The 25,939-nt window shown below is 34.9% G+C and overlaps 1 protein-coding gene across 1 annotated transcript in view; it reads right to left on the bottom strand.

The window, feature by feature from the left end:
* The window catches only part of LOC131680264 (liprin-alpha-1-like), a 1,110,500-nt gene that overhangs the window by 195,766 nt on the left and 888,795 nt on the right, over positions 1 to 25,939 (bottom strand). Inside the window, exon 7 of the mRNA XM_058960981.1 lies at positions 16,059 to 16,369. Within this exon, the coding sequence (XP_058816964.1) occupies positions 16,059 to 16,369 (311 nt within the window). The remainder of the gene's footprint in view (positions 1 to 16,058; positions 16,370 to 25,939) is intronic.

Below are 25,939 nucleotides of genomic sequence, written 5' to 3'. Positions count from 1 at the left end.
TTTGAATGTGTAAAAATGGCATTTTTGCAGTTTTTTTTAATTATCTGTCGAAATTAATAACATAGAAATAATACTTTATATACTTTTAGACAGTTTTTACGAATACCATCCGAACAAGCTATAGATTGTTGAGATCGGTTTATTATCAAAAGAGATATTTAACATTAAATGCGGACGAAAGATTTTTATCATTTCCCATTGCCAGAAATATGACCAAAAACATGGAATCTATTATTAACGCCAAAACGGCTTATTTTAGATCAATAGTATCTTCAGAGAATTTAATGGAGGCAATATGCCCTTTCTTTTGGTGTTGTGTTTTTGCTGATTAATCCCCCTATGAGTGAGATATTTTCACAAATTTTCTTGTAAAGGATTATATCGAAATGATGCCTTCAGTAAATTTGTAGCTCTTACTTTTGCGAATAACTTTACTGAATACTCCAAATATCTATTTTAAATACTTTAAAAGTAATGGCTTGTTGTTTGTGGATTTCTCTTTGTCGCCTATTTATTGTTTAATATAGTAATAATCCATTGAAATAAGCCAAACATTATTTCGATAAAACGAATTTTGTATTTCTTTTTTCTATCTACAACCGCCAGAAATAATCACCGAACACTTCCAAGTTGTCTAGAAGGAACTTGATAACATATCAGTGCAAAAATGTTTATTTGTGCGAACCTCCTGACTGCAATTTTTCTAACTTATAACTATCGGATCGATCTTAAACATATCGGAAAATGAAAAGCAAAATAAATAACTTCAAGCAACGGCGTAGCCAAGAGAATGTTTAGTGCCTAAATTTTTATTTGGCTTGAAAAAACTTTTGTATGTGGGTTTCGTGATGAGAAAAACGAAAATAGTGTTGATAATTCATGTAAGCAATGGATTTTTCATTAAAGCCTTAAAATAAGTAGGCCGCCTAGAGGCGGTGTTGGGCACCTGGGCGAATAAAAACAAAAACTTTTTTTCTTCTAGTTACTTCAACATAAGCGAATTCAGATGGTTTATATTTTGGACTCCATCAGAACGCAAATTACCAAGGTTAAGGAGTATTTCTCTAGTGCTTTGGTTGTTTAATTATTGACTTCTAATGTATAGTAGGGAGACCAGTATCTGCTGGCGATGGTTTCACTTATTATGTTATATTTTTTAAGATTGTGTAAAAAGAATTTCGAAATTCTCCAGGTGAAATTCCGAAACAAACAAAAAAGAACAAATTTTGTTTGTGATTGCGTATATTGTATATACGGCCACGGAAAATTCTTTTCGTGCGCTATCGAAAAATCTAGTCATTCGTGGAATAGCTTTGAACTAGCTTTAATAATAAAAATGCTGAAATTTAAAGACTTCACCTAGGGTAATGAGCCTATTTTCACCCTAACCATGTAAAGCCGGTGGTTAGAGCAGCGCTAGCCATCTATTATATTAAGTGTTCAGCCACAAGTGGTGACTTTTCATCCCTATTGTTTGCATGATTCAGTTAATTATTATTAAGTTATAATACGCTTTCGCAGTTAAGTATTTTTTTAGTAGGATGTTTTAAATATCAAAAGAGATATTTAACATTAAATGCGGACGAAAGATTTTTATCATTTCCCATTGCCAGAAATATGACCAAAAACCGATTTAATCCACCTAGCAGTGAGATGAGACATTTCTTACACATTTCACTATTGGATTAGTTTGCAGAACTCACGAGAAGTAGGCACCCAATTAGAGGTGGGATGAAAACAGTTTCTAGTCTTGCACGAATAAAATCTCGAATAAACTGAATAAATTATAGAAATCAACAAAACGACCGAAATAAAAAAGTAAAGCAAAAAATGAAACAATAGGTTTTTAAATTCATAAAATGAGTAGAAAAATTAATGGAAATCATTATAATTTTGATCCAAATACACGAATCAAATTAGATTAGGTTATTACATAAAAATTAATAGAATAAGTTGACTCATACTAACAAATTGAATGAAATAAAACGAATGACTGAACATGAAATGCATAAAATTAAAGATATGAATAAAATGAATCAGATAAATCAGATAAATCAAATGAATCAAATGAATCAAATGAATCAAATGAATCAAATGAATCAAATGAATCAAATGAATCAAATGAATCAAATGAATCAAATAAATCAAATAAATCAAATGAATCGTATGAATCACATGAATCACATGAATCAAATGAATTAAATGAATCAAATTGATTTAATTCATCCAGTGAATACAATGAATCAAATTAATGAAATGGATCAAATGAATAAAAAGAATGGATGAACAAAATGAATAAAGTAAAAAATAAATGAAATGCATAAATAAAACAAACGAATCAAATAAACAAAATGAGCTGAAGTGATAAAATGAATAAAAAGAAGAAAATGAGCAGAATTAAATTAATGGATTAAAATGAAAAATTGAAAAACAGTAAAAGGTTATAAATCAACATAAAGAAATAAATTGAATCAAATAAATTATTTGGATGAAATGATTAAAACTGAAAAAGTAGTCAGATTATTAAAATGAAGAAATTGAACAAAATGAATAAACTGGAAAAAAAATAATAAAATACATACAATGAAAACAATTAATGATATGAGTAAAACGCACAAAAAGAATAAACTGATCAGAGTGAATCCAAAGAATGAAACGAATAAAATAAGTAAAATGAACGCAGATGAACAAAACGAATAAAAAGATGCGGAATGTAATAATTAATTAAAATGAAATGGTCATATATTTGAAGAATTTTTGAATAAAGAAAATGAATAAACCGGATTGTACGAATTTGAAAACCATTGCATCAGAAAGTTTTGAAATGTTTTTGAAAATCCCATCTTCTGAGAAAAGGCTAATAAATATGCAATGGACTTTCTAGGGCTTACATCTTTTTTTGGTTTTATTCTTTTTGTTTTCATGCTTCTTTACTTGACGAATTCAAAGTTTACTTTTTGGTCACATATTCCCGAAAAAAGATTTATGTGCAGAACAGAATTTACTGGTCCAGTATTTTAACGCGCAATTGAATATAGTAAAGTGAGACAAGGTCACATGTGCTTTCAAGCCCCTTGAATAGAGAACGACAGAGGGAGAATGCGATTCGTGAATGAGACAGGTAGATATTTCAAAGTTTTTATTTGCATTGAAGTAAATAGTGTGAAATGTCTAGGCTATGTCGATTGCATAAAAGCCGTGTTTGTATTGTTTCGTTCGGAATTCTCGTGCAGGAAATATGGATAAATAAGTCCTATACAGACCAATATTGTGAAAAAGAAATGGTTCAAACTACTCAGTATATCCAAATATGGACGACGATAAGTTAGAAGACACATTGTAGTTGCATCCCCCATCGAGAGTGGGTACTTTGGGGACTTCTTTTCCTGGATCTAATTTGTGGATATTTTTGGTCTTTGATCCGTTATTTTTCATGAAAATTCGTACCAATACAACGAATGTGCAACTGATACAACTCATGGTTCATTCGCCTGCGCAACGTTCCGTCTTCCATCTGCACGCCACCATAGATGGTACGCAAAACTTTTCGTTCGAAAACTCCAAGGGCGCGTTGGTCCTCCACGAGCATAGTCCAGGTCTCGTGGCCGTAGAGGATCACCGATCTAATCAGCGTCTTGAAGATAATCAACTTCGTGCGGCGGCAAATTTTGTTCGACCGGAGCGTCCTCTGGAGTCCAAAGATTTCCCGCTACGATCCGTCTCTGAATTTCTCTGCTGTTATCATTGTCGTCGGTTACCAGTGAGCCCAAATACATGAATTCGTCGACCATCTCGATTTCGTCACCGTCAATCCGAACTCGGGTGGGAGGTTCACATTGTCGTCTCTAGAACCTCTTCCTCTCATGTATTTTGTCTTCGAAATCCTGGCTTCAGCTTTCAGTCTTTGAGCATATATTTCATTCAAAATTCAATAGAGATACGAATAGTTTAAATATCGCACGTGGAATGTCTCTTTTGAAAATTTCCATCGTCAAACTTTCATATTACCCAGTTAAGCCAAATATTTTTCTGATATAGCCATGAATTTCCTTAATTATAGTGTAGATAGGGGAGACTGAGGAGACTTGATCCCCTTTTTTATTTTTCAATCCTACTCCGTGGAATGATACAAAAACTATGTATTTTTTGTAGTTTTATATTGTTTCTAGGGTTGACTGATAATCATAAAAAAATTACATGGAAATATTATACCGGACATGAGCTATGAACATTTTTGGAAAACAACAAAAAACTGGAAAATTCTTTGATTAGTGGAGACTCGATCCCTAATTTGGGGACACTTGATTATTTTTTGAAAACATGTTTAAAAGAGCATGTAGGGTAATAAGCCTATTTTTACCCCTTTTCTATTATCATCCTACCCATCTGAAGCCTTTGGTTTGAGCAGCGTCTGCCATCTTTGCTCAACGCATTGGCTCAAATGGTGTTGCGATAATTGGGGTACTCGATTAGAGTTTTTGCTGCGCTCAAACAGAAGATTTTCACCATTCTCAAGACAATTTTGTTATTATATTGGCTCTTAATAAGAGGCGAATGACCTTAAGGCTAAAACCTCTATAATCGAAATAAAAAATGGTTCCTAATAACAAAGCAAAGAAGCTGAAATAATAAAATTAATAATGAAATAATGTGGTACCCTCCCTAATAGGACAAAAATAGGTACCTAACCTAATGTTATAAATGTACCATGATTAAATTGTTGTGATTACATATTACTATTTTTGTTATTACATATTACGCATCTCTCACAAGATTTTTTTTTACGAATTCCCCAAATCTCTGTGCAATTATTTGAAAGCTGTCGTTATTATGGTTGAGGAACGTCAAATGTGGGATGCATGGTTGCTACGTATACTGTAGTAAACAATTACAGTTAAGTTTCTGTACAATGAAGCGTTCATTTTTGACAGTATTTTTTTGTTATTTTATAACAACAATGACTTCAATTGTTCTGGTGTGAATTTGGTTATTTTCAGTGGTGTGTATGAAGCATGGCGAAGGGGATCAAATCTCCACAAATTTGAAGGGATCAAGCGAATCCATAGCATCTATTTCAGCAAACTTTACTACAAGTATAGTTGAACAAAAAAATCAGCTCAATCATAACGTATTCATATAATTGACATTCTTCTGTAATTCTGTATGTATGTAGAGTATGTAGTGGGTGATTTTGTCAATTTTATAAAAGTTTGAAAATTTGAAAAATAAATCTTCTTCAGTTCTTCTGAGACTTTTTTTTAAATCGGCAAAAAATCGGTTACACAAAAGTCTAATTTCTTTTTCTGTGTTAATTAAAATTATGGTTAGATAAAACTGCGCAACTTTCTAGTATATTCGATTAATGTATTCTGATCCGCCTTTGAGTTACAATGATGGGATCAAGTCTCCCCGGGGATCAAGTCTCCTCAGTCTCCCCTACAGGCTTTGAATACAATTGAATTAAAGTTGAGTTGATGTAGCAGCAAACAAAAAATAGTTTTGTTTTCTCAAACCTTCGCAATTACAATTAATAATTATTTCAGATTGGCAGAAGATCTTATCACACAACTTAGAAATGCATACAGAAATAGCTAGATAGATGCGATAGAAGAGAGACAGAGAGAAAGAGAGAGAGAGAGAGAGAGAGAGAGAGAGAGAGAGAGAGAGAGAGAGGGAGAGAGAGAGAGAGAGAGTGAGATGGGGGGGGGGGCGTGTGAGGAATGGCAAATGATGGTTAATGCAGTGACATTATTTTTATAGGTATATTATTATGATATATTGATTCTTACATTCTTATCATAAATAATGTAAGTAGTAATTTTTGCTCCATAACCAGTATAACCTAAATCTTGCAAAAGAGCTAAATTTTCGCTAGATTTTTGGGCTTCAAACATACAGTTGCTTTCGGTGACGCCACGAGTATAATTATATGAGAAATCTTTTATCTCACTACTAGGTGAATTACTTGTTGATCTGTGTATTGATATACCATCCAACATTTACATCATGATTGAACGCAATGCCTAATCCAAGGGATAAATACTAGAACTCACTGTTTCTTTATCAACACATTATTTTGTCTTTGAAGTGAACTTATATATTGATTTTTGAGAAATAGTTAATTTATTATAAAGGTAATTCACAAAATCTTCTCAACATCGAATTCCTTGAATCACGTAGATGTGTTTTCATACCCCGATATTCAAAATCGGTTTAGTTTTGCCCCTAAAACACCAGTAAAGCAATACTCTGTATGAAACAATTTCATTTTTAGTTAGTGGAAATTGGTAAGCGAGGACTAAAAATACAAAATGTTTAATATCTCCGCCGCTCGTGCACGGATTTAGACAATCTATAGCTTGTTAGAAAGGTATTTTAACAAGCTTTCTATAAATGTGAAGTTTGTTGGACAATGGTGTAACTTTCAAAAGTTATTCGCAAAAAACCTGCTGTGTTTTGACAAAATCGCCCATATTTCAGAAAGTAAACAACATATCGAAAATCAAAAATAATAGTGTCAAATGGCAACGTTAGGCCTTTCATTTGAAACTAATTTCATTAAGATCGGTTCAGCCATTGCTAAGATAATTACATGACATTTTGTACATACATACATACACACATACACACACACACACATACAGACATTGTCTCAATTTGAGCGAATCCTATACATTTCTTTTGTAAGAAATGTAAAACATGGAATCTATTATTAACGCCAAAACGGCTTATTTTAGATCAATAGTATCTTCAGAGAATTTAATGGAGGCAATATGCCCTTTTGGTGTTGTGTTTTTGCTGATTAATCCCCCTATGAGTGAGATATTTTCACAAATTTTCTTGTAAAGGATTATATCGAAATGATGCCTTCAGCAAATTTGTAGCTCTTACTTTTGCGAATAACTTTACTGAATACTCCAAATATCTATTTTAAATACTTTAAAAGTAATGGCTTGTTGTTTGTGGATTTCTCTTTGTCGCCTATTTATTGTTTAATATAGTAATAATCCATTGAAATAAGCCAAACATTATTTCGATAAAACGAATTTTGTATTTCTTTTTTCTATCTACAACCGCCAGAAATAATCACCGAACACTTCCAAGTTGTCTAGAAGGAACTTGATAACATATCAGTGCAAAAATGTTTATTTGTGCGAACCTCCTGACTGCAATTTTTCTAACTTATAACTATCGGATCGATCTTAAACATATCGGAAAATGAAAAGCAAAATAAATAACTTCAAGTAACGGCGTAGCCAAGAGAATGTTTAGTGCCTAAATTTTTATTTGGCTTGAAAAAACTTTTTTTTGTGGGTTTCGTGATGAGAAAAACGAAAATAGTGTTGATAATTCATGTAAGCAATGGATTTTTCATTAAAGCCTTAAAATAAGTAGGCCGCCTAGAGGCGGTGTTGGGCACCTGGGCGAATAAAAACAAAAACTTTTTTTCTTCTAGTTACTTCAACATAAGCGAATTCAGATGGTTTATATTTTGGACTCCATCAGAACGCAAATTACCAAGGTTAAGGAGTATTTCTCTAGTGCTTTGGTTGTTTAATTATTGACTTCTAATGTATAGTAGGGAGACCAGTATCTGCTGGCGATGGTTTCATTTATTATGTTATATTTTTTAAGATTGTGTAAAATAGAATTTCGAAATTCTCCAGGTGAAATTCCGAAACAAACAAACAAAAAAGAACAAATTTTGTTTGTGATTGCGTATATTGTATATACGGCCACGGAAAATTCTTTTCGTGCGCTATCGAAAAATCTAGTCATTCGTGGAATAGCTTTGAACTAGCTTTAATAATAAAAATGCTGAAATTTAAAGACTTCACCTAGGGTAATGAGCCTATTTTCACCCTAACCATGTAAAGCCGGTGGTTAGAGCAGCGCTAGCCATCTATTATATTGGGTGTTCAGCCACAAGTGGTGACTTTTCATCCCTATTGTTTGCATGATTCAGTTAATTATTATTAAGTTATAATACGCTTTCGCAGTTAAGTATTTGTTTAGTAGGATGTTTTAAACCTACTTGTCTTCTGAATAAGGAGCTAAACAAATCTTATAAACTAAATTATAAACTATAAAGAGAGCTAATCGTTGCAATTGAAGATTGCAACGATTTTTGTCGGAAGTTGCTTATAATACTGTTCGTTATAATTTCTAATGTTTCTATGTTTGCAAGTCTGTGCAACTCATTTGTGCTAAGCCAGTGAGGACGCTTCAAAATCATTTTCAGAATTTTAAGTCATTGATATGTGACATCATTCTAGTTATGATGATTTTTTCAAATAATTTACTAATAGAAGAGAGTTAACTAATTGGTCGATAGCTAGATGCTTCTGCTGGGTTTTTATCTGGCTTCAAAATAGGAATAATCTTGGCAGTTTTTCATCTTTCAGGGAAGTATGCTAATTCAAAACATTTGTTGAATATTTTGACCAAGTATCTCATGGTGAGGTTTTTAAGAAGAATGTTGAAAATTCCATCATAACCTGGAGCTTTCATATTTTTTTAACTTTTTCATGATGGATTTGATCTCATCATAGTTTGTTTCAACAATATCGTCTAGAGACAATACTTGATTTGAAACGTTTTCATATTTTTATAAGACTTCGGTTTCAATAGGACTCACAACATTGAGATTAAAATTATGGACGCTTTCAAACTGCTGAGCAAGTTTTTGAGCATTTTCTTCGTTTGTAAGAAGTATGTTGTCACCTTCCTTCAAAGCTGGAATTGGTTTCTGAGGTTTCTTAAGAACCTTAGAAAGTTTCCAGAAAGGTTTAGCATTTGGCTTGATTTGTTCAACCTCTTTCGCGAAATTTTCATTTCTTAAGAGTGTGAATCTATGCTTAATTTCTTTTTGTAGATCCTGATAGATACATTTCATAGCAGGATCACGAGAATGTTGATATTGACGTCTTCGAACATTCTTCAAGCGAATCAGAAGTTGAAGATCGTCGTCAATAATAGGAGTATTAAATTTTTTCTGTGTTGTTGGTACTGATAAATTTCTAGTATCAACTATAGATATACTTAAATTTAGTAATGCCGTATCAATTTCAGCTTTATTTTGTAAATCAAGGTCATGATTAAAATTATTCTCAATATATGTTTTGTACCTTTCCCAATTCGCTTTGTGATAATTGAACACTGAGCTAATGGGATTGGAAACAGCTTCTTGAGAAAGTGAAAAAGTTACTAGAAGATGATCAGAATCAAAGTCAGCATGTGCAATCAATTCGCTACAAAGGTTACTTTGATATGTCAAAACCAAATCAATTGTTGATGGATTCCTTACAGACGAATAGCATGTAGGACCATTTGGGAACAAAATTGAATAATAACCAGCAGAGCAATCATTAAAAAGTAGTTTACCGTTGGAATTGCTTTGAGCATTATTCCAGGCTCGGTGTTTGGCATTAAAATCACCGATTATGAAGAATTTCGACCGATTTCTTATAAGTTTTTGTAAGTCTCATTTCAAGAAATTAATTTGCTCGCCAGTGCACTGAAAAGACAAATAGGCTGCAGTAATAAAAATGATACCAAGATCAGTTTCAACTTCGATACCCAAACTCTCGATCACCTTGGTGTCAAGAGACGGCGTAACGGAATGTTTGATCCTGCAATTAACCGCTATTGCGATTCATCCGCCGAATCAAACAATTCGATCAAATCGATGAATTACAAAATTAGAGTTACTCTTCAATTTAATATTTGGTTTTAAAAAAGTTTCGGTCACAACGGCGATATGCACATTATGTATCCTCAAGAAGTTGAAAAAGTCATTGTTAAACTTTAATTTCATTACAATTTTGTTAGCAAATTCCCAACCCGCTTGAAAAGCTTCAAACATGGAGGTAGAATTTAACATGGCAATCATCATAGGTAACATAGACTCCTGTAGGTATTTCAATTTTTGTTCCGTTACGCTACCAAGATCCATTGGACTAAAGGAAGCGTTGGGTGCAAACGAGATTGAGGGCGTGGTAGTTGGAAGAAGTAGGTACATTTTTTATTTGTTGTTTTTGTTGTCTAGAACGAGAATTTATAATTTTTTCTCGAACAGGACAACCCCAGAAATTCGATTTATGATTTTCGCTACAATTAGCGCATTTGAAACTTTTTGTGGTTTTTTTTTCACCGGACAAGTATCTTTCGTGTGCGATTTATCACCACAGATCACACATTTGGAATCCAAATGAAAATTTTTTGTGCCAGGCCCAAAGCCTTGGCATCTACACGACACTGGGTCAGATTTTGAATTCTGCCCCATGTCGTCTATAATGTTCCCACTTTACTCGCACGTTGAACATAAAACGTGCTTTTTCAAATACTTTCAAATTATTAACCTCATTACGGTTAAAATGAATTAAATATAGCTCCTGGATAATTCCAAACCGTACTAGCGTGTCATCGCCGGTAGCCTTTCTCTTCATAAGAATAACTTGTGAAGGAGAAAAGCCAAGTAAATTTTTCAATTCGTTGGATATTTCATCCAAACTTTGACCTTGAGGTAGCCCTTTCAGCCTTGAATGGTCTATCTGTCTTGAAATCATATGAATAAAATTTATATAACTTCTCCGTAAGATACTGGAGTAGTCGTTTGTGGCCAATCAATTCCTCCGCTGTAACTCGACATTCTCCTCTTCGGCCAATCTGAAAAGAGACTTTTACGTCCGGAAGGAACGTCGAAAGCTCAGTTCGAAAGGCTTTGCGGTCGGAGATCATTACTGTTATAGGCGGAGTTGATTGCGTTTTCATCTCATTGGCATTATGCGCAATGCGCGGAAATTTAGAAATTTCATCAGCTTCACATTCGGATAAAACATCGAATGAGTTGCTGCAGTCAATTGAATTTTCGGGTGGAGAAGATACCCTTTTCCATTTAGCTTTAATTTTTGGCACACGGCCTTTCTGGGAGGACACAGGCATGTTGGCAAAATTAAATATTTCTTTAGGCTGAATTGTTCTTGAAAAATGTTTTAGTCTTGAAAAAGACTGATGGAGTAGAAAAAGTAGATAGTCTTGAAAAAGACTAATTGTCGAAAAAATATAGGTAGTCTTGAGAAAGACTGATCGAGCGAAAATATAGGTAGCCTTGAGAAAGACTGTTGCTGTTGAAAAACTCTAGGTAAACCAGGAGCTATCAAGATTTGTGACCGGTTCGAACGAAGGTTCAAGCCGGTATGCGCTAGCCATCCTTGTTCAACGCATTGGATAGCAAAGATACTGGTGTCAATTCATACGCATTGCATCAATTGTATTCCGAGTAAGTATTGAAATGGTGAGGCACCTTCCCTAATACGACTAAAATGGGCTCTTCACTCTAATAGGCTCGAAAACATAACGCTTAACGTGAACGAAACAGAATGTAATACAACATAAGTACATGGGAGAATGGGAGTGTATTACACAGTACTTGAAGTGCAGGACTATAAACAGCGCCATATTTATAATACAAAAGGAGAAAAAAGATTCCGTCATCTTACCCCAGACTCCCCTAAATATAATTAAATGATAAGGACATCCATATTCTCACAGCAGCATTCACTCAAAGATTTTAAAACATGCTTCTTTTCAGCTAAACTTGCACATAAAGCTAGTTTCAGTACGATAAGTAATCACAAAAGACTGATTTTTTTTGCCCAGGTACCCAACACCGCCTTTAGGCAGGCAAAGTGTTTTACCAAAAAAGCTAAACTTCCGAATTATTCCACTAAACCAATTCACATCTACAGTAAAATGCTACTAACAGGCTACTCAAAAATATTTTTTTTAGTTATTAAAATTTCCAAAAATAGTTAAAATTTGTTTAATGAAGATTACCACTAAACACAAAATAGTTTTTTTCCACCAGAAAGCAACGATTATTCAAACAATGTGTGTGTATGAAAGGTGTGAGCGTTGGGAATAAATACTAGTGCGGATGACAACATACAATCATGTTTTATTTAGATTTTTAAAGAGACCGCCTAGAGGCGGTGTTGGGAACTAGAGGATTAACACCACGCGACCCCCCCCCCCCCCCCCCTACCACACCCAAAAAAAATATTGGATTGAAGTTGAAAATTTATTGATGCAGACTGATTTAATTCAATATTACAATAACAATTATCTGATCCCTACATTGATAACCTGTTGTTGTAAACATCATGAGGACTTTTGATAAATTGTCGGAATGGGGTCCTGATATGTAACTGATCTATTGGTCTTGATTTCACAGTTGTCTAATTGCATCAGTATCAAATTCCTGCCTGAAAACACTCCAATAGAAAATTCCAGAGTTCTGTAATCAATCATAATCCTCAGATTTATTTTCAAATTGAGCTCGTTTTTGTAGAGATGTACTGTAATAAGGGTCTTTATTTAATAGGAAGCGAAGTTAAAATTGATTTAATGTCTATGAAACATAAAACTGCTCACCAAAAAAAAGCATAACTTTCAACATTAGCTAAAAATGTTTTCGCCTTTCTCATTCGCTCTAAAATTCGTCAATCTAATCCCGACCCGGAGGGCCGAGTGTCATATGCCAATCGACTGAGTTCGGCGAGATCGGAACATGTCTGTGTGTGTATGTATGTGTGTATGTGGAAAAAAATGTGACCTCTGTTTCTCAGAGATGGCTGGACAGATTTGCACAAAGTTAGTCTAAAATGAAAGGTACAACCTCCCCATCGGCTGCTATTGATTTTTTTTTATTGATTGAACTTCCGGTTCCGGAGTTACGAGTTAAAGAGTGCAATCACACAGCAAATTCCCATATAAACTGAAATGAAAAATTTTCAAAATCAAATTTGTATTTTTGATGCCAAATGACTTTAAAATGCATGAAACATTGAGATGTTTGACAAAAATCGACTTTTTTGGACTTTGGTACATTTTTGCCTTTCTCATATAGAAAGGTTATGCAATCACTCTAAAAATCGTCAATCATACCGGCCCGGAGGGAGTATGCGGTGAGGGGTTGCTACTTTGAAATTAAAACTAGTTTAAAATTTCTTAACAAGTTGAAAATTTTCGACAGGACCTGGACCTCCCGGATCTTTCTTCATGATCCGCCGCTGGTTTCAAGCGATGTTTCAGTATCACATAGTATCTCAAGATCGTGGCTGTCGATCCATTGTATGTATGTGCAAATCGTACTGAACATGTAATATTCATTTCCACCATTGTAGCCATGGAATCGTAGTCTGGACAAATGAGAAAAGCACAATTGCACCACTAGATGGATTAAAACAGGTTTTTATTTTGGGAATGCGTCGAGTTAAGAAGAAAACGTAATATGATTAATAACGAGGATAACATTTTCCGAATGTAGAGAGAATTTATGAAAAATGGCGATTTCCATTCGACTCTAGCAGGTTCTGATCGATTTTGAAGAGCATTTGGTTTTTGTGGTATGACCAATTATATGTATAGGTCAAATGTTTAAAAACAGTAATTTAAGGTCAAGATAGCATCATTTTGAAACCGCCAATTTCGGAGGTTTAGTATCTTCGATGAGTTTTACAAACGTTAAACAGCGCATCATTTGATAAAATAATTTTGACGGTATATCGTCCAAGCAGTATTTATGGTGAATTTTCACAGGTTAATATTTCTGACTACAATAAAGTCTCAACAAATTCGCTAAAGACGCGAACTCTGTTACTATTTTCTGAAAAAATAATTCTGCATAATTTTTAAACTTCAAAAATTACGGTTTCGGAATTATGCCGTTTGGGCAGTATGATCGATTTTCACCAAACCCCCACCAAACCGAATTTCTGGCTACGCCGCTGACTTCAAGTAAGTAGAAACAAAGTCGTTCTACACTCGTTCACAAGAAACTTCTTCGAATGCTGAATATCTATTATAATACATTGAAACCCCGATTTTATCAGCCATATATGAACATATGTTTGATGGGCTCTAGCAGACGAACAAGACTGAATTCGAGTAAATCCTTTCTTGAGCATGTTTTCCTTATCATGAAGATGGAAATATGCCAAAATAAAAAGTTCACCATAATCAGAAATAGTTATCAGACTACATCAAGGGACGGGAAGAATATTTTAACAGCTTCAGTTTATTATAAAGAAAAAAAATTCCCGATTTAGTCAATGTCCCCATTTTGTCAGCTTAAAATACACCATGAGACTGATAAAAATGGATCTTTATTGTATGTATTATTCACTGTGTTTCACGTTAATAGGTACATTTCATTTTTGGGAATTTTTTTATTGCATCGAACTACAATATTTTTTTAGGTAGTTTTCAAGGAGTTATTTAATAGACTTCTTCCAAAATTTGGCGAACCAATTCCAATTCGTATACCAATTAATTGGTATACAGATAAAGAAAATACTGAAATTTTCAGCTTTTTTCCTACACAATATTACGAAAGCTTATTAAACAGTTTTTCCTAATAAGTTTGTGAAAATTATAAACTATTTGAAATTTTTTAATAGTTTAATTTTTTATTTAACCGTGATTTTTTAATAAATAGTGACCATCGCTTCACAACGTAGTCTATTTTTCATGGCTTGCGGTGAGCACGATCTCTCGAATTGCTGAACTGAAAATTATGGAATCGAAATTAATTTTTAGTATTCTTTACAGATTTAACTCGCCGCGCAGATAGCTCTGATCTAGACCCGCTGGTGCCCTAAGACGATTTCGCTAGATTTTCAGAGCGCTGTGCAACCAGTGCATTAAGGCAAGTGACGAAAGGTTATCGAAAAGTTTCGTGAAAATGAAAATTACAGTAATGATGGTGATTATCCCAAACGGTTCGTTTTCGAGAGGTTTTTATTTGTTCTTTGGAATTAGGATTAGCGATAATAATTCAAATCAAGGATACTACTGGGAAGTCACCTTTAGAAAAGTAAAATTTGGAACTATGCACGCATGCACTTCAGAGATAGCGTGATATCAGGAGCTGCGATTTCATTTCAACGCTTTTTTGTGAAAAGGGCGATACTTACAAATGTAAACATAAGGCTTTTCTCATACATGCGAATGAGGGCTTTGAAACGCAACAAATTAACCTTAAAATTTGGATTCTACGATATTGCTTTCTTAAACTACAGCAAAAAATACAACGGGCGAAACTGTATTTTTGTTTGTTTATTTAAAGTTTCGCTCTCCACGCTCCATGCAAACAAACAGGGCGATACTTTTTTTGCTAGCAGTTTAGAGGCGAAACTGTTATTTTCGTATTTTTTAGGATTATCAAGCTGATACCAACTGTAAATAGTAACAATGATCGCTATTAAAAAACACGGACGAAATCGGTGGTGTAGAACGGTAGTTATTGTAAAAAAACGTAAGGGCGATATTTCAATGCTGATAGGTGGGACCGAAAAAGTAAACAATTGCCAAAGGGACGATACTATCATTTTGTCAATTTCAATAGCAAAAACAAATTTTAATTTAATAATTATCGAATACTTTATGAAGTTTTGGATTTCGATCTCTGAATCATGCAATCTAGGATGTAAAAACACAATAGTTCTTAAATAGGAAATAAAACCAAGTCTGGAAATATTCACTGTTGATTTTCTTTGAATGGTATCACTGCTAGTATCGCCCTTTTCAAGAAAAAGCGTTGATTTCTTAGTTCTCAGTCGCGTTGGAAATTTGAGTAAAGTATAAACTCCAAATCGATTAAAAAAAAATCGATTTTTTTGGCTCAGTACAATATATAACCCCTTTAGGAAAATTCAGTTTTCCCACCACAATTTAGATATTTTATTAACAGAGCATTAGCAATAATTTGTTGGTATGTCTATTTTATGGGCCATTTTTTCGCTTTCCCATTGATTTGGTTTGAGATTTCTAGCACTGATGTTGTCCTATGCTGATTTGAGCGATTCTCTCAGTCCTGCCACTATCCCATGTAGTATGTGTTACAAAAACATCGCGACGCATCAAGTTCTAAATGTTCTCAAACGATATAATATCCGTGATAAGAGTTATAAGAAATGTCTCATCACACTGTTAGGTGGATTAAAAGCGTTTTTATCTCTGAGGTAATACGATTGTAACGGTTTAAGAATACTTACCAAATGCTAGTGTAGTACGTGTCGTTTGTGGTGCAGACGGAGATGTGAGACATACCATCTCTTGTATGGCCAGTCGCAATTTTAACCGGTGTAATGGGTTACTAATGCCTATTTCACGTTGAATTTCAGTATCACTCAAAGCACTCATAATAGCACCAGATTTTACATTTGCGCGACAAGCAGCTACATACCAAGCAGGCATTCCGACCCAAAGTTCTAACCATGCTACAATTGTTGGGCCATTCCAAAGTGCAAATGGTGTGCCTGCTTTCATTGCTTCCTCCAGTAAATCATGGCGATAGTCATGATCCCTATAGGAAAATTGAAAAAAATGCATGTACAGAACAAGATATGAACAAAATCACGTAGAGGCAAACCACGTCAAGTGGGCCTCGAAATTTCCACAAAATCACCGATTATCATGAAATATATTTTTTTGTACTGGCACGGTGTCTTTGTCGAACAACTTTATTCGAAAAAATTCGGCATCCGTAAAACTTCGGGATATGAAAGAATGGATTTTTCCTTTTCATTTGAAAGTAAAATTAAAATATTCTGTCGAGGGGTCTAGAACAATTTTTTATTTTAAAGTTTTTTGATTGAAAACATAAGTTTTTTAATGAAATTAATTCACATTTTTGCTATTAATTGATACTATAGACATTTAAAAAATGATCAAAGTGAGAATCTGATGAACAATTTCATTGTCTACAACTTCTAGAAAGTTATTAACATTTTATCAGTTTTTGTGTGCGGGGCCTTTGGGTTAAGAAGTCGATTAACAAGGACTTACAAAAAAATGTTGGATTTAAATGAACAGTAAATTCAGATAAATTTCAAGGTTTACAAACTCCCATTCTCAGCAGAAAAAAATATATTTTCAGATTCCTCCGGGTCTTGGGCGAAAATGACACATTATGAACATGGAGGTGTGGAAAGGTGTTGTCCAAATTTATTCGATAATCTTATACCTTTTCAAGATGTTGATTAATGTCACTGATTTTATCATGCCTTTTTCATTTCTTTTCTCGCTCTAAGAGATAGATAATGTAAACTAGAATGACCCTTCTTCCCGATCCTATCGTACCTGGTAAAATACAATTGGCTTAAATTCAAAGCTCTATATTTGAATGAACTAAAGTAAACAGTTCGAGTCTTTGTAATAAACGACGGATTTTATTGCAATTTTGGGTGGAGAAACCACCCTGGGCTTGGGTGATCGATTCAAGCCTAATGGGCGCGTACTCTTGCTTGGTCGATAAGAGTGGGAGATCCTGGTTCATTGATCTCTGAATCTCATGACTAATAATCATTCGATCGAGTGTTTTGGCGGACGGCTGATATGGATGTTTCTACTTTCAAATGGGGGAACATGCTGGTTCGGTTGTTCGGGGACTCATTTGATCTTGAGCATAGTGAGTCATTCGATTCGGATCGATGGACTGTCATCTATAAGAGATGATCAGACTGAAGGTGGGTGTTTTTATCTCTTAAATCGCTCTGTCGCTCTGGCTCGTGAAGATGGCGAGTAACACTCGTTTATAACGAATCGGATTCGCTGTTTTCAGAAACATGACAATCTCTTATGGATGGAACCTTCTCTTAAACATACTGTTCAGCCACTAGTTAATGCTCAACTAGATCAACTTAATAAACTGAAACACGTAGTTTTTGAAGAAATCCAACCCACGTGAACCATATCACCAAACACCTAAAAGTAGTTTAGATGCATGTAATATCTATTTCTGTGTTATCTATTATCTTATCTATTCTATTATCTATTAATATCTATTTCTTTATCCCTATCGCAGGAGGATTGACGGTATTGTAAACATCATCAAGCCACAATAGACTCAATAGAATTATCTAAATATAAGGACCCTTCGCTCTTTTTGGTTTCTATTTGCACCAAGCGGTTAATTAGTTAATAATCCACCAATCATTATGAATTTTATTTATATAAGAAGCCCGCTTCAATATGTTGATTACAATACGCCTCGATAGTGGTGTATCGAGGAGGCCGGGAGGGCTGATAGGAGCCTTTTTTCATGAAAATGTTTTTGCTTTTGGAATAAAGCTTCTTTACCAATAGACCCCGTGAGAATCTAGAAACTTTGATAAAATTCAATAGCTTTCTCTGGCGATTTTAGATCGCGATGTAGTTTTCTACAAAGTTGTACACAATGAAATTGTCCATCAGATTCTCACTTTTGGTAATATTCGAATGTCTAAAGTGCTACCTAGGGGCAAAAATGTGAAACAGTTTCATTGAAAAACCTAAGATTTCAAACAAAAAAACTTTAAAATAAAAAGTTGTTCTGGAGCCCCCGACAGAATATTTTAATTTTACTTTCAAATAAAAGAGAAAAGCCGATTCTATCACATGCTGAAGTTTTAGCGATGCCGATTTTTTTCGAATAAAATTGTTCTACCAAACACACCGTGACTGGTGGCATGGAGTGTAACTTTCGGAATAAATATTTTGTTAAAATTACTTATGGACATTTTAATTTTTTAAAAGCAATAGAATTTAAATTATTTCAATTTCCAATTTCGGAAAATCTGCTCTAGATAATTACATCAAATTTTGCACACTTTTCGAATGATGTTTACATTGTTATATAAATAAATATTTACGGAATATTTGTTTTATTAGCAGTATTTTACACACATTTTTAATAAAGAATTTAAAATATTGTTGTGTTCTCGGCGCCACCAAAAATACAAAAAAACGTGTTAATCCACCTAGCGGTGCAATTGTGCCCTTCTCAATCATGAACACTAGGATTTCATGGTTGGTTATGTCCATTATAAATTGTCACTGTAGGTGAATGTGGTCGGTTATCGGCACACTGTTGTCTTTGGCTCATAACATTTCTGTATTTGCATAATATAGGGACATAAGCTAGGGTTCGTCGCGGTGCGGTTGTGGGCGGTAAATGGATTGTCCGCACCGCAACCGCAAAAAAAAATAAATAAAACCGCACCGCTTACCGCAATCACACTTTATTTACCGCACCGCACCGCGCGGTAAATGCGGTAAAATTTTTATATTTTAAAAAAATAGTGTTGGAAAATTGTTCATTTGTATATAATAAAATGTTATTTTTATTCACACGAAATTTAACTTTAGGAGACTCCTCAGAATGTAATGTTTATGAAAAAATCAACTTTTGCATTTTCTATTAATAAAATTCCGTTGATTTCAAGGCAAACATTATACATTCAAAAACGTTCTACTGCAGTGATAGGAAAACTTTTATTTTAGCAACCCTTCAGTTAATTGAAAAACCTGTTTTAATCCACCTAGTGGTGCAATTGCGCCTTTCTCATTTATCCAAACTATGATTCATTAGCTGGTTTTGTTCAATAGAATTGTGGAAATGTCTATTTCATTCTTATTTCACTTGGCACGTATCCCACGACTACCGCGAAAGTAGACGCAGACTCACTTTAAACAAAAAGTATAGGGGAGACCGGGGCTAGTATGCAGTGTTTTCAGTTTCCCTTTTTAGCGCTTTGATGTAGATAGATCTTGCAAAATAGAACATGTCGCTGTTGTCAACATCCCTGAATTTTATCAAAGTGTCTGTTGCATTGTCTTCGTTTTTATAGACAAAAATGTGTGACGCGGTAAGCACGCCAATTTACCCCAGCCCCGTGATAAGTTGGCGGTATGTATGAATACGCCAGAAAATGGAGATTTAATTACATCAAAGGTTAGTGCTGAATGTCTTTTCAATAAAATTGTATGTTAACCGACAATTGCCAATATATTTCAATCTCAATACCCCGGCATTTTACTTTGACGCGTATTCCATACTCTAAAGCATATTTTCGAAATTCTTCAGGTGATTGGCCGAAGTAAATATCCCCTGCATTGACGAGATATACAAAGTTTTACTATGGAGTGAATTCCAAAAATAAAAATATTTTATAAATATGTTTGCACTGTAAATAGTAGCATACCGCATATTTTAGCAAAAACTGTTTAAAAAATAACGTTAATTCATGGATAGAGTTAATATCTATACGGATACTGCAAGCTCTTTTTACGCACTGTCGAAAAATAAAATCAATTGGGAAATCGATTTAAAATCACCTTAAATAACACAAAGTGTTTGAAATTTAAAAAAAAATACTTGATATGCTCGTAAACACAATATAGGCCACAACTTTTACAGAACAAAATGTTTTTAACAAAAACACATTGGATAATGGGTTTCACTTAACTTGAGGTACACAATGATAGGCAGCGCCATATGTCTAGTCGAAACGAAGACAAAGGGATTCCGCCAACTAGCCCCGGGTTCTCCTAATATTAACTTAATCAGCATGAGTTCGATGTTATCTTCGTTATTTATTGAAATGTTGATGGAATGGGTTTGGTAGTGGAGGTGGGAAGGGGGTGAGTTAGTAGAGTGGGAGTGGAGGATGCGTCAGAAATCCTTCATCTTATTTTGGTATACGGGGTGGATGAAGAAAATACGGGGATTTGAGGGTGGTCCAGAGGGAGAGGAGTGATGAAGGAGCGAGGTGTGATGGCAAATGGGGGGGGGGGGGGGGTGCTGAGTGGTGACACAATGCTAAACCGTAAATGTTGCCTTTCATTTGAGACTTTGTTTGAGAACATCGGTTCGGTCATCACCGAAAAACCGACATGACTTAAATTGTGGAATATGCCCAGAATCCGGGACTTCCGGAATCGTCGATAGTGGACAATATATCCAAAGAATATTTGATTGGCAAACAGTGATCTAGACGTAATTTGGTGACTATTTCAATAGTTTTTAGCCTCTGAGGTATTACGATTGTACCGATTTATATGGGAAATTCCATGCGATTTATATGGGAAAGTATGCTTACTAACACCCCTGTAACTCCGGAAGAAAGAGTCAGAACCGAATGAAATTCAGCAGCAGTCAATGGTATTACTGTATCTTTCATTTGAAATCAAGTGTAAAAAGCGGTAGAGAATTCGTTGGGGAATGGGTGTGATATTAACTTAGGAACTTGGCGGGTTCCCCGGGGGCGTCATGAACCGTCATAGGTGGCCAATGTGGTCAAAGCTGCTTTGATTGATCATTAGTGATCCAGACCCGCAAACTAGAGTAATGTTACATCAATTTTAATATGTTTTACATCATTTGAACATCACGGTTTTACCAGTTTATATGGGAATTTGCTGTGTGACCGCACTCTTCAACCCGTAACTCCGGGACCGGAAGTCGGATCAACTAAAAATTCAATAACAGCTTATGGGAGCATTGTACCTTTCAGATAAAACTAAGTTTGTGAAAATCAGCCATCTCTGAGAAAATTGTGTGAGTTGAAATGACACATACATACACACACAGACATTTGCCGATCTCGGCGAACTGAATCGAATGGTGTATGAGACTTGAAAAGTCGATTTTTTCAGTGATTGCATAGCCTTTAATTATATGAGAAAGGCAAAAAATGTTTCAGAGCATTAATTTTATTTTTCTTCACTATTAAAGCTTACAATTCCAGAACTCGTATACAAAAAATTATTAAACCATTTAATTTAAGCACTCAAATATTCACCCGTAACTTGGAATATTTTGAAATATTTATTGTTTCTAATCCTGCTTAGAGGCTATTTATATAAATGATAATACCAAAAACCAATTTAATCCACCTATCAGTGAGATGAGACATTTCTTACACATATCACTGTTGCATCTTTCATTAGTTTGTCGAAGTCACGCGAAGTTGGCAAGCAACTAGATGAGCAGCACAGTTTCGAGTCCTGCACAAATAACACTTCGAATAAACTGAATAAATTATAGAAAATTAAAAAAATAAATAAAATTAATATAATTATGAAGCAGAAAAATCGCCTTAAGTTATTAATATAGATCAAATTAATAAATAATTAAATCAAATTAGCTTAAATGAAAATTAGACAATGTTAAAAAATAGAGAATTAAGAGAGTAAATTAATTGTTTCAATCTAGCAAAATGTCGTCCAATAATAAAAAGAACTGACTTGTCCGTACAGAAACTAAATTAAATATAGAAACTAAATAAAATATATGAACTGAGAAAAATTGACAATTTTATAAAATGATTGAAATAAATAAAATAAATAATATGAATAAAACCAAAAAAAAAAATGAATTAATAAGACAAACAATATGAAATAAAAATTAATTGTTTCATTCCTAATACTTTTTAGCACATATAGGGTCCCAAAACCGTTTGTCTTGAAAGAGTTGAAGTAAAGAAAAACGAAAAATCTGTTTTGATCAAGATAGGTGCTTGTGTAGCAGTGTTAGAAGCTGCTCAATTTTTACATACCGATCCTTAATACACATCTCCTGCGAAGTTTTCAATCGTTGAATTGGGCACAAAAGGTAGCCGAAAGCAGTCTAAATTGATAAGATTTATCAGTTTTCAAAAATATTTGAAGACAACGAAGATATACAAAGTTTTCACCGATAACTGAAAATGTCTCTGGACGCACTGCTCCAGTGAAATCTAATCAGAACAATTGCAACAACTGCAGTTCTACGGATGTTTCTTGTAACTATTAGTACTCAAATAAACGGTAATAGTCACAGTTATTAGTTTTACTTGTTTTTGTGAGGAAATCTTGTCTAAGTTATGACTATTTGAAAATGTGTTCATAATTAACAGGGCAAGCAGGTGATTAATAAAATCAAAAAACCTGTTTTAATCCACCTAGAGGTGCAATTGTGCCTTTCTCATTTCTCCAAACTATGATTTAATAGCTGGTTCGTACATAGGGTTGCCACCTCTGGAGAGGCTTTGACCCGGAGATTTTTACTGACCTGGGGGATGGTGAATTTTGAGTGGAACGATACAGAAATTGGAATCAAAGCGATTGCTCGGCATTTTAGAGCACTTTAATCGCTTTTTATAACTACGTTAAAGTAAAGCTGTAAATTTTTCACGTTTGAGAACGGTTTTATCGGTTTAATCTGGTACAGTATTTCACTTCCCCGCCTAAGTGTCAAGAATACAAAATCGCCAGCTACTCTCACTGTGGAGGATAAGTCGCACGAGCATCGTTCTCCTCCACAACTAACAGGAAAAGGAGACTAAAGCGCGACTCAGACGATACATCTGCTTCCGTCAACGTCAACGGAACGTCACCGTTCCGTCAGGATAAGTTAAATACTTTTCTCTTGCGCCCGTTCACACGTGCCGTACGTCAAAACGTTCCGTGCCGTTGATGTTGTGTGTGAATGCCTCCATTTAACTGCATGTAACTTATCCTGACGGAACGGTGACGTTCCGTTGACGGAAGCTGATGTATCGTCTGAATCGTCCTTAAAGGAGGTAGGGCTGCGGTATCACACAGGAAGCACTATGTGGTGTCGGTTATTCATTACCAGAGGTCGCAACAAAAGGGTCCTTGCAGGAGTAGCAACAACGCCGGAAGAACTCGTTTGATATTGACCTACTCAGTTGGATTAGATGAAATCTGCCATACCTTAGTGCAGCTGGTGATAAGCACCACTAACAGTGAATAGATTAGGTAAAATTTGCAGCAAAATAACTTTTTGCACCATTTTAAGTGACTTAGTAGAATGCAACATTTCAATTTTAGCATATAGCGAAATATTATTTTCCTTAATTTGTAGTAAATTTTATTTGTTTTTCATTTTCATTGTTTTGTGAAACAAATCAGAAATATTTGGTGAACTCATCTTCGCCACCTTGAAACGAAGGATTAGTCGGGAAAAATAATTCTAAACCAGAGTAATAGTTAACTATGACTTTCAAATATTTTGTAAAGAATCAATTCGGCTCCGACAGCATAGGTCATTAAATTGACTTTACGCTTGTCCGGACATGCCGCAGACTCAGGTGATTCGCATTTAATGCCAAAAGATCCTGACTACTGCGCTGCAGAAGACAAAAAGCTAAGTAACCGGGAAACTCTAAGCTTGTTCATTGACCCTACTCCACGCTTTTCTAAACTTTCTTTCTTCAAATCCTTGCTCTCCCTTGAGTACTATGGCTCTTAATATTTGAAAAATACTTCACCTTCCAGTCCCTTGCTAATTATATGTCGTTACAATATAAAAAAGGAAAAAGATTGACTCACTATAAGTCGTTAATAAAAAAGGAGAATCAATTAATTCCAAAAAATTGATACTAGATGCTTCTTCCCACCAAACCCGGAGAAATTTATGTAAAACCCGGAGGCCCAGAGATCGCTCCAGAAAACCGGAGTCTCCGGGTCAAACTCGGAGGGGTGGCAACCCTATTCGTACAATATAACTTTATGGAAATGTCTTTCATTCTTATTACACTTGGTAAGTATATATAAGAGCACCTTTTTGCATTCATCGCGGTATCGGTTTGAATCGGAGTTTTCTATGTGATCGACCTCCACAACCCGTAACTCCGGTGCTGGAAGTCGGATGGAGATGGAATTTAATATCAGTTTCTGGGGACGCAACACCTTTCATTTGAGACTAAGTTGAGCAAATCTAGCCATTTTCGAGAAACCAATATAACCGTTATTCTGACTTTGGATGCTTCCGGATCCGTCGATGGTGGCCAGTTTGGCCAAAGAGACTTTGAATGACTGTTGGGGACCTAGATCTACAAATTCAACAGTTGTGTTTACATTTTGGAAAAAAAATCACCTTTTTACATTCATCGCAGAATTCGTTAGAATCGGGATTTGCTGCGTGATCGTACGTATCACCCTGTAATTCAGGAACCAGAACTCGGATCCACACAAAATTCAACAGCAGCTGATGGACCTTTCATTTAAAATTAAGTTTGTCAAAATCGGTTCAGAAAATTCCGAGAAACCGATTTGGAAAAATCAACAAATTTTGTTTTGTAACCGTACTCTTCAACTCGTAATTCGGAACAAGATGTCGGTTGAAAATGAAATTCAATAACAACCTATGGGAATATTATACCTTTCATTTGAATCTTAGTTTGTAAAAATCGGTTCAGCCATCTCCGAGTAACCGATGTGGACATTTTGTTAACAAATCTGCACATAAACATACATACATACACACATACACATACACACATACATACATACACACATACATACACACAGATATTTTGCGATCTCGGCGAACTGAGTCGAATGTTATATGAGACTCGGCCCTCCGGGCCTTGGTTAGAAAGTCGGTTTTTGGAGCAATTGCATAACCTTTCTATATAAGAAAGGCAAAAGAATAATATTTAATTAGCTTAATAAGCATGAGTTCAATGTTATCTTCATGTGATTATAATTTGCAAAGGTTGGTGGAATGCGTTTGAACGTGTAGGGAATGGGGGTTTAGTAGAGTGGGTGTGGAGGATGCGTCAGAAATCCTTCATCTTATTTCGGTATACGGGGTGGATGAAGGAAATCTGGGCGTGAGGGTGATCCAAGAAGAGGGGAGTGATGAAGTAGGGAGGTGTAAGGGCAAGGTGGGGAGGGGGGGGGGGTGGGAAGGGGCGGCTACGCAATACTCAACTGCATATTTTGCCTTCCATTTGAGACTTGGTTTGAGAAAATCGGTTCAGTCATCACCGATGAACCGATGTGACTTTAATTGTGCAATATGCCCGGAATTTCGGACTTCCGGAATCGTCGATAGTGGACAATATATTCAAAGAATGTTTGATTGGCAATCAGTGATCTAGATCTACGATTAGAAGTAATTTGGTGACCATTTCAATAGTTTTTAGCCTCTGAGGTATTACGATTGTACCGATTTATATGGGAAATTCCAGTGTATCCTTACTAACACCCCTGTAACTCCGGAAGCAAGAGTCAGAACCGAATGAAATTCAGCAGCAGTCAATGGTATTACTGTATCTTTCATTTGAAATTAAGTTCGTAAAAATCGGTAGAGAATTCGTTGTGG

Source organism: Topomyia yanbarensis, chromosome 2 (genome assembly GCF_030247195.1).
Source record: "Topomyia yanbarensis strain Yona2022 chromosome 2, ASM3024719v1, whole genome shotgun sequence".
In the NCBI taxonomy this organism is placed as follows: domain Eukaryota; kingdom Metazoa; phylum Arthropoda; class Insecta; order Diptera; family Culicidae; genus Topomyia; species Topomyia yanbarensis.
The sequence above is the reverse complement of the archived record's forward strand: the minus strand, read 5'-3'. Positions and strand labels throughout refer to the sequence as shown.